Source organism: Podarcis cretensis (assembly GCF_951804945.1).
Source record: "Podarcis cretensis genome assembly, chromosome: 1".
NCBI lineage: Eukaryota > Metazoa > Chordata > Lepidosauria > Squamata > Lacertidae > Podarcis > Podarcis cretensis.
In genome coordinates, this window is record NC_137170.1 from 22,289,610 (window position 1) to 22,309,789 (window position 20,180).

At 42.0% G+C, this 20,180-nt stretch overlaps 1 protein-coding gene across 2 annotated transcripts in view; it reads right to left on the reverse strand.

Annotated features, from left to right (window-relative positions):
• Nucleotides 1-20,180, reverse strand: part of PPP4R4 (protein phosphatase 4 regulatory subunit 4) — a 77,503-nt gene that overhangs the window by 19,857 nt on the left and 37,466 nt on the right. For both annotated transcript variants that reach the window (XM_079948152.1, XM_079948153.1), the window contains exons 4-12: nucleotides 18,273-18,420; nucleotides 17,191-17,264; nucleotides 12,667-12,773; nucleotides 10,273-10,380; nucleotides 7,326-7,447; nucleotides 7,049-7,171; nucleotides 4,311-4,480; nucleotides 3,461-3,580; nucleotides 1,425-1,502 (exon numbers count right to left, since the gene is read on the reverse strand). In XM_079948152.1, coding sequence (XP_079804278.1) covers nucleotides 1,425-1,502; nucleotides 3,461-3,580; nucleotides 4,311-4,480; nucleotides 7,049-7,171; nucleotides 7,326-7,447; nucleotides 10,273-10,380; nucleotides 12,667-12,773; nucleotides 17,191-17,264; nucleotides 18,273-18,420 — 1,050 coding nt within the window. The remainder of the gene's footprint in view (nucleotides 1-1,424; nucleotides 1,503-3,460; nucleotides 3,581-4,310; nucleotides 4,481-7,048; nucleotides 7,172-7,325; nucleotides 7,448-10,272; nucleotides 10,381-12,666; nucleotides 12,774-17,190; nucleotides 17,265-18,272; nucleotides 18,421-20,180) is intronic.

Sequence of the window (20,180 nt, forward strand, 5' to 3'; positions counted from 1 at the left end):
TTAAGTTGGCTGAAAATTAAGAAAAACTTCTGAACCGAAATAACAGTTTTACAATGCAACCAATTACTTAGGAAAGTAGTAAGCAGACCCTCCCTGGGGGTCTTCAAGCAGAGACTAGATAGCTATCTGTCTATCTCTGAATTTCCTGCATCAAGCATTGGTTAGACAGAGGCCTAAACCCACTCCAATTCCACGATTCCTCTTCTTTCCAGCCAGTGGTGTAGCGTGGGTTGTCAGCACCCAGGGCAAGGCAAGTAATTTGTGCCCCCTAACCCATGGATTTGCGCCCCCTAACCCGTGGATTTGCGCCCCCTAACCCTAACCCCCAGATGTTGCACCCGGTGCGGCCGGCCCCCCCTGCACCCCCACGCTACACCACTGTTTCCAGCATGTATTAAAATACTGAGAAACCATCAACATAGCTATCGAACAATTCTTTTCTAATTTGAACATGCTTCAATCTGCTCATTTTTTCTTCTTATAACTTACTGTATTTTTCCGTCTATAAGACACCCCCATGTATAAGATGCCCCCTATTTTGGGGGACTCCAATTTAAGAAAATGGAGGGAGATGTATCTGTATACAGTATAAGACACCCCCAAATTTTTGACATTATTTTTAGGAAAAAACCTAGTCCTATACACGGGAAAATATGGTATATTCTACAGTCTGACTTCATGCATTTTGATTTAGCAACATAAATTTTGTGACACAACTAAACACTTCATTGCAAAATGAGTTGTTATTAGTGTTAAGTAGAGAATTATCACTGATGACTCCTGAATATCATTTTTTAACCTAGCCTATAAAATATCAGTAGTCTCTCCCTGCTTTCTGCCATCATCTGCTGATAAGTGATGACTTGATCAAGCCCAAGTATTCTACAAAGGTATTGAAGGATAGTTAATCCAAGATTGACCCTACTCTGGTTTAATGTTAGTCCACGAATCAGTACTGTTTGCAGTGGTGTAGCGTGGGTTGTCAGCACCCGGGGCAAGGCAAGTAATTTGCGCCCCCTAACCCGTGGATTTGCGCCCCCTAACCCGTGGATTTGCGCCCCCTAACCCGTGGATTTGCCCTAACCCCAGAAGTTGCGCCCGGTGCGGCCGGCCCCCCCTGCACCCCCCACGCTACGCCACTGACTGTTTGAAGGGCACTTCTTTGTTTACTGTACATTAGTTCATTTGGCTCCACATTTTTTTAACCTCTCTGGGGAAGATGACATATGGGCTTAAGTGAAAAGAGTTCAGTCATCACTTTCAAATAAATCTTTACTAAACACTTATCATGTTCTTTATGACTAGACCATGCAACAAGCAGAAATGATTCATTCCACCAAGCCTTTCTTACTTAGTTTTGTTATAGTGTCATTTAGGATAATTGTAAATGATCTTAACGTAAGCAACAAATAGGTTATTATTACCTCTAATGACTCATCCTGTAATAGGGCTACCAGTTCTTTATGTATTACATACACATCAGTATTTAAAAGCTTAGCAACCTGAAAAATACAGAACCAACAAAACAGGGACATTAGCCTTCTTAATCTGGTCGTATTTATTTTTCAACAAGGTCTGAATAGCCAAAAGGAAACAAGGATGTAGACTAGATCTCTAATACCAACAATCATACTTAAGAGAGTTGAGGTCATGTCCTTTTCTCACTACTAAGCAGTGTGGCATCACACAGTAGCACAGAAAATAAACATCCTGGCAACAGCACACTTTCAAATTGTGCCCTTGGGTACTGAGATGACATTTTGCTTCTTTTTACATTTCAAATATCCAATATTTTGACACAGCCAAACATTTTAGCCTTCTGCCATGTAATTCCTATTAACTTAAAATAATATAGCTGATATACTCCTAGTTGGTTACATATACTACTGTACTAAACACAGTTCCCTCGCTTTTTCCTCATTCCCAACAGAAACCATGGGTTGCATTCAGCTAGGTTTTACTCAGAGCTGACCCACTGAAATTAATGAGTACATTTACTTTGAGTAAAATATAGTTGAAAACCACCCCATATATTTCCACCATCCCACACAGGTCCATGGAATGGTGACACTGACTGGACTGAATCATAAGTAGCTTCTTGGTTAGGAAATATAATGGAAACTTAAAAAAATAAAAAATATGTATTAATGAATTGTCATCATTTGATAGATTCTATAAACTGGATTGGTTGATCACTTTTTCTTATGAGGATGTCAAAACAATAGGGAAAAAATTATCTAGCTCTCTGGATGAAACATACTTGTTAAGAGCTATGATTGTTTACTATCAGAACAGAAAGAGGGAGCTGTAGTCATCAGCAGAATACTATATATTTAAAATATATCCAGTAGCAGAAATATGTAGATTACTATGGTACAGGACAGCTGATGTAATCCAAGGTAGTAATTAACACAAGGCACCAAAGATATGTATTTTTAAAGTCTAATAGGTAATTTTTCATTCATATGAAAAGTGCTTCAGATGAGTACATAAAATTATTCTACAGCAACAGCCAATTAAAATGCCAGGTCTTACACTCCAACATAAGTTATGCAGAAGCATTGCCAAGTACACCACTCCCACCTCCTCTCACATCTGTATCTAATTCCCTTCTGTTTCGATTCCCTCTTTTCCCCAGTCATTGTACTGTTTCTGTCTGTTGACAAGGAAATAGAACTCTCCTTTGGCCCAAATTAATTAAAGCATCGTGCAAGAGGAACAGAAACTTCCCTCCCCTCACCTCCCCCACATGCCTCTCTGCATTCCACTCCTGATTTGCTTGGAGGGGTTGGGGTAACCCCTAGAGCAAATTTGGGGGTGTGGGGTACATGGAGGGGGGGGAGAAGGAGGGGAAGAATGAATACAGCCAATAGCTTTATTCGTTCATTCAGCCTTTATTGGCATAATTTAGACAATAAAAACCATAAAAAACAATGCATAAAACATTGGTTATCCAGACATATTAAACACATAAAACACACACAAGACTCAGTAGCCACCATTAAATAAAATGAAGGAATTTTATATTTGTGTTTAAAAATCTTGACTACAATAGCTTTATTAATCTGTTGTCCTTTACTTCCTGTGAACTCAAACTTGCTTCAGCAAGAAATATTTCACACATAAACAACTGGAAAAATCAAGAGTCCTAATAACACAATTTGTGTTGAAAATGACCTGCTCATAGCCTCATGCGCTTTATTTGTTCGGAATGGAAAAAGTATACATGGATTTCTGTTATATCGTATTATATGTATTATACATAAAAGACACCTCAGTGCAGTCATATGAAACAACCATAAACTAGTAAGAATCCGAAGTTAGTAAGTTATAAGTTGCACTGCTTTCAATTAGGGAGGTTAGCATACACTAATACTGTATATTAAAGATGAACATATCAACGAGACTGTATACAATGAACAGTTGCTAAAATTAATCCAAGGAGTATTCCTTGACTTACTTCATAGAAGCCAATAGCCATCGTGTGCCTGACTAGGACTTCAGGGTCATGACAAAGACAGAAGAATGTTGAGTACAGTTCCAAACTGAAATTTTTGGGATCCACGAAAACCATCATGGCCTAGGAATAGAAATGATGTAACATTTAATGTGGACAGGATCATATTATAACCACAAAGAGTGGACTCCTCCAAATGCCTACCCTTATGTAGCCAAAATGAAACAATCAAAATATAAGAAAGCAGCATCACACTGGGCTGTGTGGAATCCCAAGGTTTGCAAGGTGTTTTTTTAAAACAACAACAACAATTTTATATTAAAACCAAACAAACTGGGGGTGGGGGCAGTATGCTGTGGCCACATAATGCTGACTGACTTTTAGGGGAAAGGGAATAGCAAACAGAGGATGGGGGGAAAATGGAATGGAGCAGCTGGAACTTGAACAGAAGCACTTTATACTGCAACATTTTGTTGCAGATCCCAAGAGAGCAGGCAAGTGGTAGTGATTTTTCTTAAAAAATGTTTAGAGGTACTTTTATTTTGACTCAAGAAAAACACCATTTATTGTTCAAATTGGGGGAAATAAATACAGTAAATGGACCAAAGTACAAAGATTCACAAAATGTTTAGGGGTATGTGTACCCCTGTGTACCCCCCCCCCAGAAAAAAACCACTGTTTATAGTACACTTTCTAGTTTGGGGAAAGCATCCTGGAGGTGGGGACATTCCACCTCTTTAAAGCCAGAAGATTTACCAACTTCATTATTACTATTAAACTAATTTATATGAATTACAGACACATTATGCACATATTATAAATGGATTTTTAAGTAAAATAGTAGCCCACTCACTGGTAAATTGTAAGCACAGTTCTTCCTCACTGAGATGTACTTCTTTTCCTGTTCTAGGGTTTGGAGTTGCACCTGGTTGTCATTGTGTCCATTTTCCTGCTCTAATCCCAGTGTGCAAAGCTTCTTGTAGAATTCCAAAAACCGCAAATGCTGCTCTGGTGTAAAAATCCCTTCAAACAAATGTAATATGTGTTTATTATTTTATGTTCACATAACAGCACAAAAATGGTCTGTCCAGTGAGTCATGTTTGCATAGCAACTACAGCATTGGAGTCAGGACCGTTAATGCTTGGGTGCGCATGCCTGCTTTGCCATGAAGCTCATTGGCTGATATTGGGCAAGTCACCCTCTCTCAGCTTTGCCTACCTCGCGGAGTTCTTGTGAGGTTGATTTGCACCATAATGTGGAAGAAACCCATTTGTTCCAGAAATCACAGTACAAAGCCTTTGTCCATTCTCATGAGACAACTCCCCTGGGAAAGCTTCCTATGTTAGTGTGAAAAGGCATTAAAAATTTGGAGGAACTAGCTATTCATCCATAGGCACAATATTCTTATTTCTGCATTATAGAATTTACAAATGTAAGTGCTACAACCCAACAAGCACCTTCAGGCATGCAGAAGGGCTTATTCAAACACGGTAGGGCTTTCTTTCCCCTTCACAAAAGCCAGCACTCCCTTATCATGCTGCAAACAGTGATCTGAAATTTCCCTAAGACACAAAGCTAGGCATCATTACCACTGCATGTGATTTCAGCCACATATTCCTTTAGACCAGTGGTTTTCAACCAGTGTGATTTGGCATCCTGGGGTGCCTTGAATGATGGTCAGGGGTGCTGTGGGCAACACTGACCTCTGTCCTTCTTTCATTCCCTCCCTCCCTCCTCTGATGCCCTCTTGCGTCTCTGCCTCCCAAAGGCTTGCACAGCTGTTCGTTGCAGCAGCCCTGGCTACAAATGCTCCAAGGAAATGGTGCGTCTGGAGCTGGCCAGGGGGCGCTTCCCAGGCCCCTGTGGGGCAGTATAAGGAGGCACCTCTCTTTGGGGCAGGGGGGGGCAGCTCAGAGACCAGGGCCAGCAGCTGCGGCTGCCCACAGGACTCCCAAGGAGAAGGGAGAAGAGGCTGAGGGAACACTCCACAAAGAAGGGTGTTTGGAAAGGGATGAGGGGCTGCCAGCTCTGAAGGCAAGGGGTGACATAACTGGGCTCCTGAGCCCTACAGGGGTGCTGCGGAAAAAATGTAGTTGGTTAAGTGAGCCGTGGACCCAAACAGGTTGAAAAACTCTGCTTTAGACAGCAGCCATGGGGACTGTTACTCCAGCTCTGAGGATCTAATATGAAAGAGGTATATATTGCAGCTCTTGCATTAGGGCTCTTCTGCAATGTGTTGTAAGCAGATAGGTTTTAACCTGCACTGGATCTTACAGGGAGAAGGCATTGTGGGAGTAGACTTTTGATCATTTAAGATAAGACCTTAGAGCTAAGGCATTGTCTGTGCTTTATAAGGCCTTGAGGCTAGTTCTGAAACTAGCAGAGATTTTACATTCCAAAACAGGAAGAACTAAGGCACACCAAGTTCTCATCCTGAGAGGAGGAACTCACTGAGAAAAAGCTATTTGTATTGTTATCTTGCACATGCATATGGAAAATACTGACAATCCAAGGACAAAATATTACACATTCCACAGGCTGGCATTCGTTGTTAACACACTGAATATTCATTATATATTGAATAGTCTTCATGACTTCAATATACATAACAAATGTAGATCAATGAATATTCATGTGAAATGTAACTGGAGGTATGCATGCTATATCTGTTATTATTAACACCTTTCAAATGTGTGGGTACAGCTACTGTACTGAGAGAAAGGGAATGGGTTTTTCCATCAATGGTCCCATCACATCAGTCCTCTTTATAAAGAGGGTGTTTGCTGGAACTATGTGGGAACCTTGCTTTGGTCTTTGCTATCATAATTGCAGGGGTTTGGACTAGATGACCCTAGAGATTCCTTCTAACTCTGGAATACTATGCTTCTATAATTCATAGCTGGAAGCAAGTAAGGGGCAGGGGCAGAATTGTTGTGTTGTGGCACTGATCTGCTTTTGACTCTGTGCTACACCTCTGCACTGACTGATCAGGAAATTATTTATGTGAACCAGACTGTTAAGAGCACAGAACCCTTTTCAAATCCCCTTCACGACATTCCATGGCAAACCTCATTTTAGTGTAAAAAGCTTAGGTCAGACCTAAAGTTCTAAAATTTCTCGCACTTGCATACTGTTCAGAGATCTTAAGAATACTCACAACAGGAATGGACCTTAAAATAGTCTAACTCCAAAAAATAATAACAAATCTCTCCCTCTTCTGTTCCTCTTCAACTGTTACATCAAATAAAGGATTCAGAAAAATGTCAGGAACAACAGTTCACGGACAAGTCTGCCATTTCTGCTAGTAGTTAACAAAGTTTTAAATGAATTTTCATAGGATGTACTGTATCTGTTTCCAATGCTATTGCTATGCAAACAAATGTGGACTATAAATTCAAATAAATGTCACATGTCAAGGGAGGGAGCAACAGCAAGTCATTATACACGGTTTTCACCTTGATCATATTTACTTTGTTATTAAAATTATTTATTTCATTTATTTGGGGTTGCAGTGATTAAGATTCCAATGCAAATAAAAACAACCCAGCACCCCTTAAAATATATATCATACTAGGACCATTTGATCGTACCATATAGTCCATTACAAAGCTTCCCTAAATGAAAAGATAGTGAAACCAGAATAGATTCATCTGCTTTGAACGATTTTTCACAGAAGGATTTCACTAATGGGAGGACTGTTTGACTTCTATCATCTGAAAAACAGAAAATATTATAAAGATGAACATAGCTATCCTTTTGTGATCTTTAATCAAAATGTGAATAATAGCATATTGACAAAGAACATAGCCTGGCAACCAGAGGAATGGCTGTAGTACTAGGTTCAGTGTAACTCAGTTCTGATCTTACCTGCATCAAACATTTCCAGCAGATTAACCAAGGTCTCAAAAGCTGCAAGACGTACACTGCTGCCTTCATCCCTTGCTAATTCTACCAGCTCAGGAAGCACTACGTTTTTGGTTAGCTCAGTCCTACAAAAAGTATCAAAATATTTAGTAAAAAAAGGACAACTGCTGCACTATCCAGATTCTCCAGAAACAGGAAGGGCTTCAAGAACGAGCTTGTATTTCCCCATACATCGTATCTTGCTCAGAGGTTTTATTACAATCAAGCAGTATTTAAGTTTTGTTAAATTATTAAAAGTCACCAGGCAGAGGTCAAATGGCCATCCTTTCCTTTCCCTTTTCTCATTTTTATCAGAAACAATGTGACCTTTGGCATGGGTATAATTGTTTGTTTATCCGAACAACAAAAACCCAAGCCTAAGAATCCCCATCTTCCCCCACCCATGAATGGGAGCTAAGTTAATTACCCCTTTCCTCCCACCCACTGCTGCTACTACACTCAACAACCCCCTTAACTGCTTTTCACTTTAGAACACCCCAAACAATACATCAACAGATTGGATAACACTGGACAGCACTGCAGGGTTGTCATATGCTGCTCTCTTTTAGCCCCCTGCCAGGTTCAAGTAACACTGGTGGGATCCACAGTGCTGGTAGCCAGCAGAAATAATAATAATAATAATAATAATAATAATAATAATAAATTTGTACCCCGCCCATCTGGCTGGGTTTCCCCAGCCACTCTGGGCGGCTTCCACAGAAACCAAAAATACCGTAAAATCACACATTAAAAACCTCCCTGAACAGGGCTGCCTTAAGATGTCTTCTGAATGTCAGGTAGTTGTTTATCACTTTGACATCTAATGGGAGGGCATTCCACAGGGCGGGCGCCACTACCGAGAAGGCCCTCTGCCTGGTTCCCTGTAGTTTTGCTTCTCGCAATGAGGGAACTGCCAGAAGGCTCTCGGCGCTGGATCTCAGCGTCCGGGCAGAACGATGGGGGTGGAGACGCTCCTTCAGGTATACTGGGCCGAGGCCGTTTAGGGCTTTAAAGGTCAACACCATCACTTTGAATTGTGCTCGGAAACGTACTGGGAGCCAATGTAGGTCTTTCAAGGCCGGTGAAAGCCCCCAAATGCAGCATTCCATGGGAGAGGAGAGGGAGAGGCAGCCTGGGATACACCCGATCCTAAGCTGGCCCCGCAGCCATCACATGATGATTACTACACCACCTCCAGGCTAGCAGAGCAAATTGTCTGCACACCCACACCCATCACTACCACCAGAGCTGCGGGTGTGGGGCTGGCCCCATTGGTACACTGAAACCCTGGATTTCTCCATTGTTTCCTCCAGGCAGCAATCACTTCTTTACCAAGGAAAATCTGTTATACCCCCAGGTTCTTTCAAGCCAAACCAGGAAGTCCTATCTCCCATTGTCTGGATGCATAGAAAAAGCAGGAAGCCTCCAATGAACCAGGAAGTCCACTGTTGTACTGTATTCATTTCCAGAGAGACCACACAAAAAAGGAGTGTGTATGTAGGTTTGCTTCCTCCACTGAAATTAGTGAGATTTGATTGTAAGTTGATGTAAACAGGAATGACAAAAGTGAAGGTAACGAAAGGTGACAAGGGAGCGATAACGCCAGATAAGGTGAAAGTATGCTGGGGCAGGAATAGCTTTGCTGAGGAACTGGACCTTGAGGAAAGACATGGAATGCAGAAAGGAAATCCCTTGACAAGCAGAGAAGGAAGCTGTTGCAGACCAAGAGGCAGACGGCACAGAGGTGGGAGAGGGAGAAGGAATCAAGGACAGCTAGCAGCAGGTCAATCTCTTGATGGAGACAGAGCATGAAATGTCAGAGGTAGAAAAGCATGCAGGAGGCAGGTTAAGAAGATGGAGGACCAAGAAGGCACCCTAACATTGGACCAGAAAGTTAAGAGGCAGGGTATTTTTTTAAGGAGTAGAAAGACATGAACATGTTTAACAAAAAAGGGAGAGCCAGAGAAAGATTGAGAAGGGCCAAACTACAAATAGCTGCATGCATAATTTGTCCAATATTTTCTTTTCTAACTGAAAGCAGCCTCTGGGGCTGTGATCTTCAGCAGAAGAAAAGTCCTTTACTTTGGGCTATTTTTCTCTTTGAAACCCACGTCCCAGGCTGCTTTTTCATCTTGCAACACAAAAGATATAGGTGCCTGTATATTTTCTGCTATGGGGCAAAACACAACTGGGATGGTACTTTGAGGCATCCACAACTTCTCTCCCCAAACTAGGAGCCTTAGAAGTTGGCTTTTGTTACTATGAAAAGGAGAAAAGGAAAAGGAACCAGTGAATACAAGATACACTTGGCTGCATGCGATATGCAATGAGACTCTGAGAATGTGTGCAAAACTGAGAGGGAGGGAGACAGAACTGAAGGAAGAGGGCCGAGGAAGCAGGCTATTAGAGTTAGAAAGCAAATGAAGCAAAGATATATGGCAGCGGGTGAGAGGGTGGGCAGTAGGTGATTCACACTGGGCACAAGGAGAGTGTCTATATAGGTAGGGAGTAGTATACTAGTTTTTCTTCTATACTACTTTGTACCAGTATTTTAAACATCTGGTGAAGTAGGTTTTCGCCTGTGTATATGTAGACGTCAGAGTAAAATTGGTATATTCTAAGGGGCCACAGCACTTTCTGCTGCAGATCAGGCATGGGCAACCTTTTTTCTAAGAGTGGGTGGGGTCAACTGAGAATAGGACTGAAGCCAGCAGTAGGCATGTCTATCCCCTTTTCTCTCTTGTTCTTTCTGCTACTGCCTTCGTCCTCCTCCTGAGCTGATCATTTGCAAAGGGCTTACTTGAATTAGGCTACAGGCCACATAAGTTAGGCTGAGGACCACAGGTTGCCCACCCTGATTTACACCGTTAATCTTCTGAAATCATTTCCACTCTGTAGTAATTATGCTCACCCTATTCCTTGAGCTATAAGCTCCAGTTGCCGACACATGCAGGAACGAACTTCATATTCTACATCCTGGCAGAGTGATTTTACCAGTGGAAGAATTTCTCTTTTAATTCTAAAATCAATAGACAGAAAAAACCCACCCCATTTAGTTGACATGTACAAGTTGAATACTGTGAAAGTAAAACCTTAATCATCACATAACATTCAACATATAAACTGCATTTCTGCCTTTCTGAGTTCTGTATAACGAAGTAACATGTAAGGGAGATACTGCAATTTTTAGGAATATATAAGTATGACCAGTGGTGTAGCATGGGGAGCTGGGGGGCCATGGCCCCAGGCATATTTTGAGAGGCGCAACAAGGTGCCCCCACAACATGCTCCCCCATCAAAAGACCAGAGCCACAGGAAGGGAAGCCATAATAATAATAATAATAATAATAATAATAATAATAATAATATATTATTTATACCCTGCCCATCTGGCTGAGTTTCTCCAGCCACTCTGGGCGGCTCCCAATCGAGTTAAAAACAATACAGCGTCAGACATTTAAAACTTCCCTAAACAGAGCTGCCTTCAGATGTCTTTTAAAAACAGGATAGCTGCTTATTTCCTTGACATCTGATGGGAGGGTGTTACACAGGGTGGGTGCCACCCGCGATAAGGCCCTCTGGTTCTCTGTAACCTCACTTCTCGCAATGAGGGAACCACCAGAAGGCCCAAAGCGCTGGATCTGTGTCCGGGCAGAACGATGGGGGTGGAGACGCTCCTTCAGGTTTACAGGACCGAGGCCGTTTAGGGCTTTAAAGGTCAGCACCAATATCTAGAATTGTACTCGGAAACATACTGGGAGCCAATGCAGGTCTCTCAGGACCGGCGTTATGTGGTCCCGGCGGCCACACAGGGCCAGGCCTCTGGGGCAGCAGCACCCACTTCTCTCTGAGGTCAGTGAAGGGATGCTCATGAGTGCGCCACCCTTGAGCTGAACGGGGGGGGGGGGCACATCTGCTGCGGCCACCACTGCCCCCCCAGGAGGAAGGAAGAGGGAGTGACCCAGGGTGGAAGCGGCAGAGAGGCTGCGGCTTAGCATGTCATGTGAACCAGCCCCCAAACTGAATAGTTTTGGACGATTCAGTATATTACTTGTTTGCATCATTCACAAGTGTCAATATTAATATGTCAATTGTTTTCAAAAAACTCACAAAAATTGTGCATCTTGAAACATTTTTTAAGCTGAGAACTGTGCTACAACCATCAGAAAAGTGTGGGATCCAGTAGTTATCTATGTTACATTAGTCCAGGAGGTGCATTCATATCAGAAATCGTGAAGCTGGCACTCCTCAGGCATCCCTATCAGTATAGCTACAAAAAAGGGACTGAGTTTGGGCACCAGCTGTGTAGCTTAATCCTAAAATCTGGTGCACAAGCACATGAGTTCAGGATGTGGCATTCCAAAATCAGCCTACTTTTGGTAAAATCTAACATTTGGTGAGCACATGGGGATACGTCACCAAAAATATTTAGAACTGTGATACCTGCCTATAAAGCAAAACGTTACTGTGAATTCAGCAGCAGAACCTCACACAAATAGCAGGCCTTCACTGACTTTGACAGAAGATAAATAATCAGTTGCTAGAGGGTACCCATCACAGCTGAGGGCATTTCTTCAAAATAAACCTTTATGCGGGATTATAATAGAGTTTTGCAGAGAAATTGAAAGCAAACTGGCAAAAAGTATTAGACAGTAAGATCTTCCATCTTTAAAACAAGACTACTGTGAACTTGGACCCAACATTAATAAATTTCAGGGCATCTGCTGTGACATTTTTATTATTCTGTGCAATTTTAAGACAAGCAAAGAGATCCCAAGGCCATCAGAGAAACAAACAAGGTAGCATTTGCAGATGAAAAAGGAACACCCTGGCTGTTACTGAAATTGGCTTCATGCAGAATGGGATGCTACCATTTTATCCACAATCTCTAATATGGGGCAGCAGTCTTGGCAAGGAGTTTGGAAACGATTCCATAGAAAAACATGGCAGCCAATAGGAAAATTATGGAAATCAGGATGAAATTGGACAATTCATTTAAGGGACCTTGGAAATTCAATAGTGCAGATGAACACCTTTTTGGATCATGCCTTAAGTGTGAGAAAAAACTGTGGTCTTTATTATGGGTACAGCCTAAGAAGTACTCATGCTGTGCCACCTTGGTGAGCTTTTGGAGAAAGGATAAGGATGCACAGCAGCAGCATTGGTAGATTGAGTCCACCATATACAGTTTGAAATAAATTGACAAAGTGCTCATTTACACATAGAACACAAAAGCAGGTCAATTTGTTTCCCTTTCTGCAAGTTATAATTATTAGGACATCTGAAAAACACACAAGCTACTCACATATGAGCTTCAAACTTGTTAGCTAATTTCCCCAAGATTTTACAACTAACCAAGCGAGACTGAAGTGTTTGGGAAAGCTGTGCCTTGGAAACAAGAGGATTCAGGATCTATGGGGGAACAGAAGAAGAAATTCAAATGGCAAATCTAGGGCGAAACAGAAGAAAAACAATAAAAATAATCAAGAACCACTTCACATATTAAAACTGATCTTAGTATCAGCTGCCCAGTCAGCATTCTTGCAAGTTACAACATTCACACCCTACTTGAAGCAAAATGGGGTACACTCTTTCACCTTCAGAGGAATGACCTCCATGTAAGAAAATTATTGGCCTTCAAGTTAATTCAAAAAAAATCCAAAATGCAGACTAAGGGGAATGTTGGTGTAAATTAGCTGTACTCCTTATGTAAGATCAGAAAGAAGACAGGACAAGGACATTTATAATTATATTGCAAAAGTAGCACTCCCCCCTCTTCCAGTAGATGACTTTTCATAGTACATTAAGAACACATACATTAACAACATTAAAGTGAATTAAGAGCAATGTAGCTCAAAACACTATTATATGCTTTCAATTCTGTGCTTCTTGTCAGAGGCTTTGTGACTCCCACTAATTGGGACTAGCATGTCGCTTTGTAAATGATTTCTAAATATTTAGGAACATGTAAGTTATCTGCAGTAAGAATCACATAAACCAAGAACCACTTCTGACTTTACAGTTTTCATTCATGGGAATGCTCCCACAAGGCACTCCGTGAGAATTGTAGACATGAGTCTCATGCAGTCCAGAGGCCAAGAAAAAACCAGCACATCTATGTATTCCTGTTTATAGATGAATTCAGACTAGTACTCTGACTTCATTTCAGTTTGTCATTCCCTGGCTTCACATTAAAGCGCCTGGGGTCTGGAGCCAGGGAGTCTTGCAGCCAAACCAAAGAGCTCCACAATCTGCAGCATCACAGCAGTGCAACAAAATGATGGAGCTGCTGCCAGGCTATACGCTGCCCTTGGACACCCCCAAAGCAGGTGTTATTAAAAGATACTGCTGTTTGCTGACTCTGCAATTAAGAGGCGACAAGAGCGACTGAAAGAATTTCACACAGTCCTAAAAAGCCTCAGATTTTCCCCTAGGTCCTCAGTCTGAGAAATATGTTGAAGGGAAAATGCCAAGCTGCTGTATATCCCACATACCTGGCCATCTTTCTGCCAAGATCTGCTCTGCTTCAGCCCATTCGCCCTATTTACTTAGTGATCATCTGTCTTCTGCTTTGACAATGCCTCCAGGCATCCAGCCCTAACCTACAGGCTTCCTTTGGTGATTCGTTTAACAGGGCATGCAATATAATGAACCGCCATCTTGAGAACAAAGGAATAGGGTGGGTGGGAGAATGGTAGGGAACAATGTGTATTGATTTTTACAGCAGGGGGTTCTTTTGCTCTCAGGATGGCAGGTGGCACTCAGTGCAAGATGAAGCAAAAAGAAAACATTTATGAGGCTCGTGCCTGTCCCTGTGGAGTGCCGCATGGGCACTTCTGATGGACGTGGACAGCCTGATGGGATGGGCAGCAGGTAAGAGCAAAACAGAGACACTTCTTTCTTTGGGGAATGCATTAAGAGTTTCAGACTATGGTTAGGGAGACCCAGGCTCAAATCCCCTCTCAGCCATGAAGTTCACTAGCCAGTCGCTATCTCTCAGCCTAACCTACTTCACAGGATTGTTGTGAGATAACTGCAGCTCTTTGAATGGTCATTTCATAGAATCATAGAGTTGGAAGGAACCCAAGGGTCATCTAGTCCAACCCCCTGCAATGTAGGAATCTCAGCTAAAGCTTCCATGACAGATGGGCATCCAATCTCTGCTTAAAAACCTCAAAGGAAGGAGAGCCCGACACCTCTCATGGGAGTCTGTTCCACTGCCAAACAACTCTTGCTGTCAGAAAGTTTTTTTCCAAATGCTTAGTCAGAATCTCTTTTCTTGCAACTTGATGCCATTGGTTTGAGTCCAGTTTGTGCAGTTATATGTATAGATTTGTTCTGGAAGCCTCTAGGCAGGGCTTTTTTTCAGTTGGAACTTGCCTCTCAGGTGGGCGCCATTGTCATTCTAAGAGAACAAGGGAGGTGTTCATGGTGAATTCTGGCACCTCTTTTTCTAGAAAAATAGCACTGAGTCTACGTTAGTTTTGGTGGCTGACCTGCCCCCAACCTCCATATGGCTTTCCACTCAGTCCTCTCTTAACTGCTACAGCAGAAGTACTGTTTCCTAACTCAAATGTCTGGGTGTGGCTTTTCCCTGTCTTTAGGGCCTGCCAGGCTATTCCCAATAATAAATGCTGAATCTGCATACTTGCATCCCACACCCAACACCTACACACACTGCCATAAATATGCATTCACTTATTTCAATTTCAGTCTTGATGCAGTGAACAAGCGGGGAGGGGCGGCGGGGGGGGGGGAGATTCCTGACCAGAACAATGACTGAACGTTTGCTTCTCCTTAACAGGACATATGATTCTGCACAAGAAAACCCAGTGCTCAAAAAACCTCAGCCTCAAACAAATAAACCAGACTGGTTATTTCATGTTATTTTCTATTGCAGACCACTTGAAAGATTACAGTGGTCTGAGCACACTGTAAGCCATCCCCATTTTGTTATCTCTCTCTCAGGAGTGGCCTGTGGGGAAGCGTCTGTGAATGAAATGTGTGAAATCAGAAACAAACCTGAAAAGGAAGGCTTGACATTTAGAGCAAATGAAACTCCAGAGTGCTTTCGTCTACTCTAATTAATTAGATTATGAAAAGGCCTATATGCCATACCTGACACGAAGCTACAAACATCTTACCAATTATATTCTGCACAACGCTACTCATTAAAGTTAATATTATCTTGTTTTACAGTGTTTCCAGGGAGAAAATGCAAGAAGTCAATTAATTTTTTAAGTGGATTTTTTAAAGCCAGAAGTGCTTTGCACCTCCGGAAACCAAAGTTTATAGTTTTTTCACCCTTTGATTGAATTTTTTTAAAATTCTTGTCATTTATTTCATTTCCTATGCAACCATTCATTTGATACAGCTTTCCTTCAGTAGGATGCCTGCCCCATTTCAGAATTTACAATGGAGTGTGCACAACATACTGAGAACTATTCCTATGCCAATAATATTTGACATTTGTACAGCATATTCTGACTGTTCAAAAACCCTCACGTACCTTGTGCCTTCAACCTTTACAACTGCCCTGCACAAATTTCTAAGCACCAATTTAGAATTTTAATCTATTTTAGTACTTTAACTTCTGTATGTTTTAAAGTATGGCTGCAAATTTTTATTGATTTTTTTTTGCTTTATCTTTTTGTAAACTGCTTTGAGAGTGGAGTTTTTGGGGGGCAATTAAGCAGTGTATAATTTTTTTGAAACAAACAAACAAACAAACATGTGACTCACCAAGCTGGACAAGAACAGCTCACCAGACCACCAAAATGGCAGGCCGCCACATGGCCTGCTGAGCTGCATTCATTCAACTAGATGGGTCACATGTTGTCTATGCTTGCTTTTCAACAGGGTTTCCCAAACTTTGGTCTCCAGCTCTTTTTGGACCACAACTCCCATCATCCCTATCTAGCAAGACCAGTGGTCAGGGATGATGGGAACTGTGGTCCAAAAACAGCTAGAGACCCAGATTCGGGGAAACCTTGCTTTAAAACAATCAGTATGTCAGATGCATGCACCCTTACCAACCCAGAGCTACCCCTACCTTGTCCATCGTGGCAGATGTAATGCAGTGCCACCAGCAAGACACCCTCGCCTCAACCACTGCTGTCTTTGAATGGATTGAAATTCGCTTGCGATGCCCTTTAGATGTTCTCCCAGTCACACGAGAGCAACCTATCTGTGAACAGCTCCAGTGGGGCTGAGAGAATATTCAGAGGAACCAAGCACAGGGGTGTGAAACCTATTTACTGGGTCCTTCTCATGGAATCAGCACTACTCCAGGGGGATGAGGGAATTCAGATCTTCTCCTAGTCACACAGGAGCCCTTACAGGTAACTGGCTCCCTTGCAGCTAGAAGAACACCTGAAGCAGGAAAGGGTAACCTGTGGCTTTCCTGTGATTAATACTAAAATTCCTATCATCCTTGACCGTTGGTGATGCTGGCTGAAGCTGATGGAAGTTGGAACATGTGTCATTAACAGCAGAAGTGGCTTCAGGAACTGGGATCCCACTTTGGCTTATGTTCACAGATAGCAATGATGGATGGACTTTGCTGCAGCAGCCCTATAGCAACTCAAGAGCACAGTGCTGGAGCCAACTACATTTTGCTGCCTGAAGCACACAGCTGGGAATTTTCTGTAATATTAAGCGGTATGTAAGTGCTTTTAATCAATCAAATATAATTGAACAGCATGCGTAGTTTGACTCTAAATAAAAATGTTAGGCCAAATGTTCAGAAAACTATAGGACCCACTACATCCTCCCCACTTCCCAGACTGTATTCATTTTGTCTGTTATATTCAAAGGAAAACAAAATTACCTCGTGTCTGATGGTTTCTTTTGGCAAAGCTTCTATTGCAGCAAGAAGGGTTTCCAGCCATGCATTACTGACACCTGTGAGGTACAAAAAAGACTGTAGATATATACATGTTATATCTATTCCTATTTCAAGAAGCTCCTTCAGGTTGTGACCTCAATTAACCAGGCTCTTAAATAGCAACTAACATGAGGATGGACACACCCACGTGAAACTGCTGAGGGAAGGTCATCCGGAGTTAAAGAACGATGTGTCAGCAATATGCAGATGATATGCAACTCTCTTTTTCATCAAGGTAGCAGAGGTGCTAAAACAGCGCTTGGCTGCAGCAGTGGATAGGATGAGGATCAATAAACTGAGTCTCAATCTAAGCCAAATGAAAGTACCGCTAGTAAGTGGGTTTGCCCTCCCAGGTGAATGGTGACCCACCTTTTCTGGAGGGGCCTGCACTCACCCAAAAGGATCGTGTCTGGAGTTTGGGAGGGCTTTTTGTCCATCTTTTTCATTAGAAGCAAGTGGCCTGGTATGAACTGGACACAGTATTCCAGCTGCGGTCTGACCAAGGCAGAATAGAGCAGTACTATTACTTCCCTTGATCTGGACACAATACATCTGTTGATGCAGGCTAGAATAGCAGAAGCATTTTCAGTTTTTTCCTGCGTAGATCTTTAAAAAACGGACATTTCTGGAATGCTGAAGGGCTGTTTCCTGATCTAGGACATTATTTTTCTTCTGGACCGTGCTAACAAAATCAAGTCAGCTTCCGGAGCACATACACACAACATGAGATCTGTTTTAAATCTGCTGATACAATTCATGGCTATTTGAACTGAAGCACAGGCAGTGATCACTTAAAGGGGAATGTAGACTAGGAGCTTCAAGCTAAGGCCCTCAAAGCTCTACTGTACTTCAAAATCAGGTGTTGGGTAATCAACTGCATACTGCATTATACATAGTGTTGGCAAGGTCGCACTATGGCACTGTTTTATTTTTTTATTGGTGCATGCACTGCTTTAAATAGTATATCACTGAGCAAAGAAAAAGCATAGCAAGCTAAGCAATCAGCAGCATGTCATGCCTCTGACCTGCATCTCTGTGCTCCAGATTCTGTAGAATGATGTGTAGGAAGGAGTGGGAGTAAGTATGGATGGATATTGACTCCTCTTGTAGAATAGTCAAAAGTGAAACAGCAGCTGTTAACTGCATTTCCACCCCTGCAACAGGCAGGACCTCCTGTGTAATCCGAGGCAGGGGAGAGAAGAAGATTTAAATCAAAGAGTGAGGCTTATAGATATGAAAGGCAAATATAACTATTACAGCAAGAAAGAGTATGGTCAGGGCAAAAATTATCTGTACCAGACAAAATGCACCCTAATTTTATAAAACCAGAAGAGAATGCAACATGCTAATAATTCATCTTAAATCCTCTCTTTTTGCCAGATATAAACTGCCCAGCTAGTTTTGATGAGTTTCTTGCCTAGGCAGAAGAAGCTCAGTTTTGAACTATTCATTTCTGCCCCCCCCTTCACTGACCCACATGCACACAAATATCCTATCAAATTCAATCCAATGGGTGCTGCCATTTTAGATTGTGCCATGTGTATGCAGAATACAATCCAGCCTACATTTGATTTGGTCACCAATGTTATGTACCTCTGTTATATATGCCTGTCACATCACTATTCATGGAAAAAAGCCAATAAAAACCAGAATTCAGGTCGACCTCACCGCTGGTGTGATAAACAGCAACATTCATCAAAGGGTTGGATCGTTTCCACCAAAAGTAAGATCTTACTCTGTGGCAGTCCTGACAATAATATGGCCTATGAACATTAAAGGTGGCTGCTATAAATCTTCTAAAAATTCATGTACCATACCTGCCTTGTTCTTGTTCTTATTTTCTTTATTTGATTTTGCTGAATTATTATTATTATAATTTAATCTTGTAAACAGCTGTGGGGCATTGTATGAACAGAGGCATATAAATATTTTAAATAAACAAACAATTTCTGCCCATCCTCATTACCTAAACTCACACTGGTTGTTCCTTTCCATATACACACATAACTATATAAATCATAGCCCCAATATTGTGTATTGGTCACACTCCTGGCTTGGAATACAAAATAATCCAGCTAATTCTCAAGTGATATGAATTATAACACGTTTCACACAAAAGTTAATTTCTGGAACTAGAATTCTGCTACATGTGCAAGTTCAGCAGTCAAGGCTGCTTAGGCTGCTTAGTCTGTGGATGTACATTTGTTCTTTAATATTAACCCCTTACTCTTGCTGAAACTCTTCTTGGCTTTAAAAAATGCAAACAAACAAAACTGAGCCACTACTGTTTGGCATCTTTGCCACTCAGGTCACTTCTATGAATTGTTTGTTACCAAAACTTTATATTAATGCTGCCACCAACCAGTTCTAACCCCCCCCACTTGCTCCCTGGTGTACTTTTTTGGCATTGTGGGATGGGGGCTCACTTTCCAAGTGACTTTCAGCCATCACTGGTGCTGGGAATTACAATTCACAGTGGGCAATCTGATAAGCTGCAGCACAATCAGCATGCATGGACAGTGTTTAGCCCAAACAGAGATCTTGGAAACAAACAAGCTTTTTCTTGAACACCCACAAAAAAAAAAAACCACCTTCAAAATACAAAGCCACTTCTCAAGCAAGCTGAGGTGAGTTCACCCAGTATGTATATTCCCAAGATTCTGTTGTATATGGGATCTAGCTCTGTTTTCAATTGATCCTGCTAAATTCTATTGGACAAAACAACTGGGCTGTAATGTGGAACACCTCCTGCCAACATAGCAGTTTGAAAGCACGTCAAAGTGCAAGTAGATAAATAGGTACCGCTCCAGCGGGAAGGTAAATGGCGTTTCCGTGCGCTGCTTTGGTTCGCCAGAAGCGGCTTAGTCATGCTGGCCACATGACCCGGAAGCTGTACGCCGGCTCCCTCGGCCAATAAGCAAGATGAGTGCCGC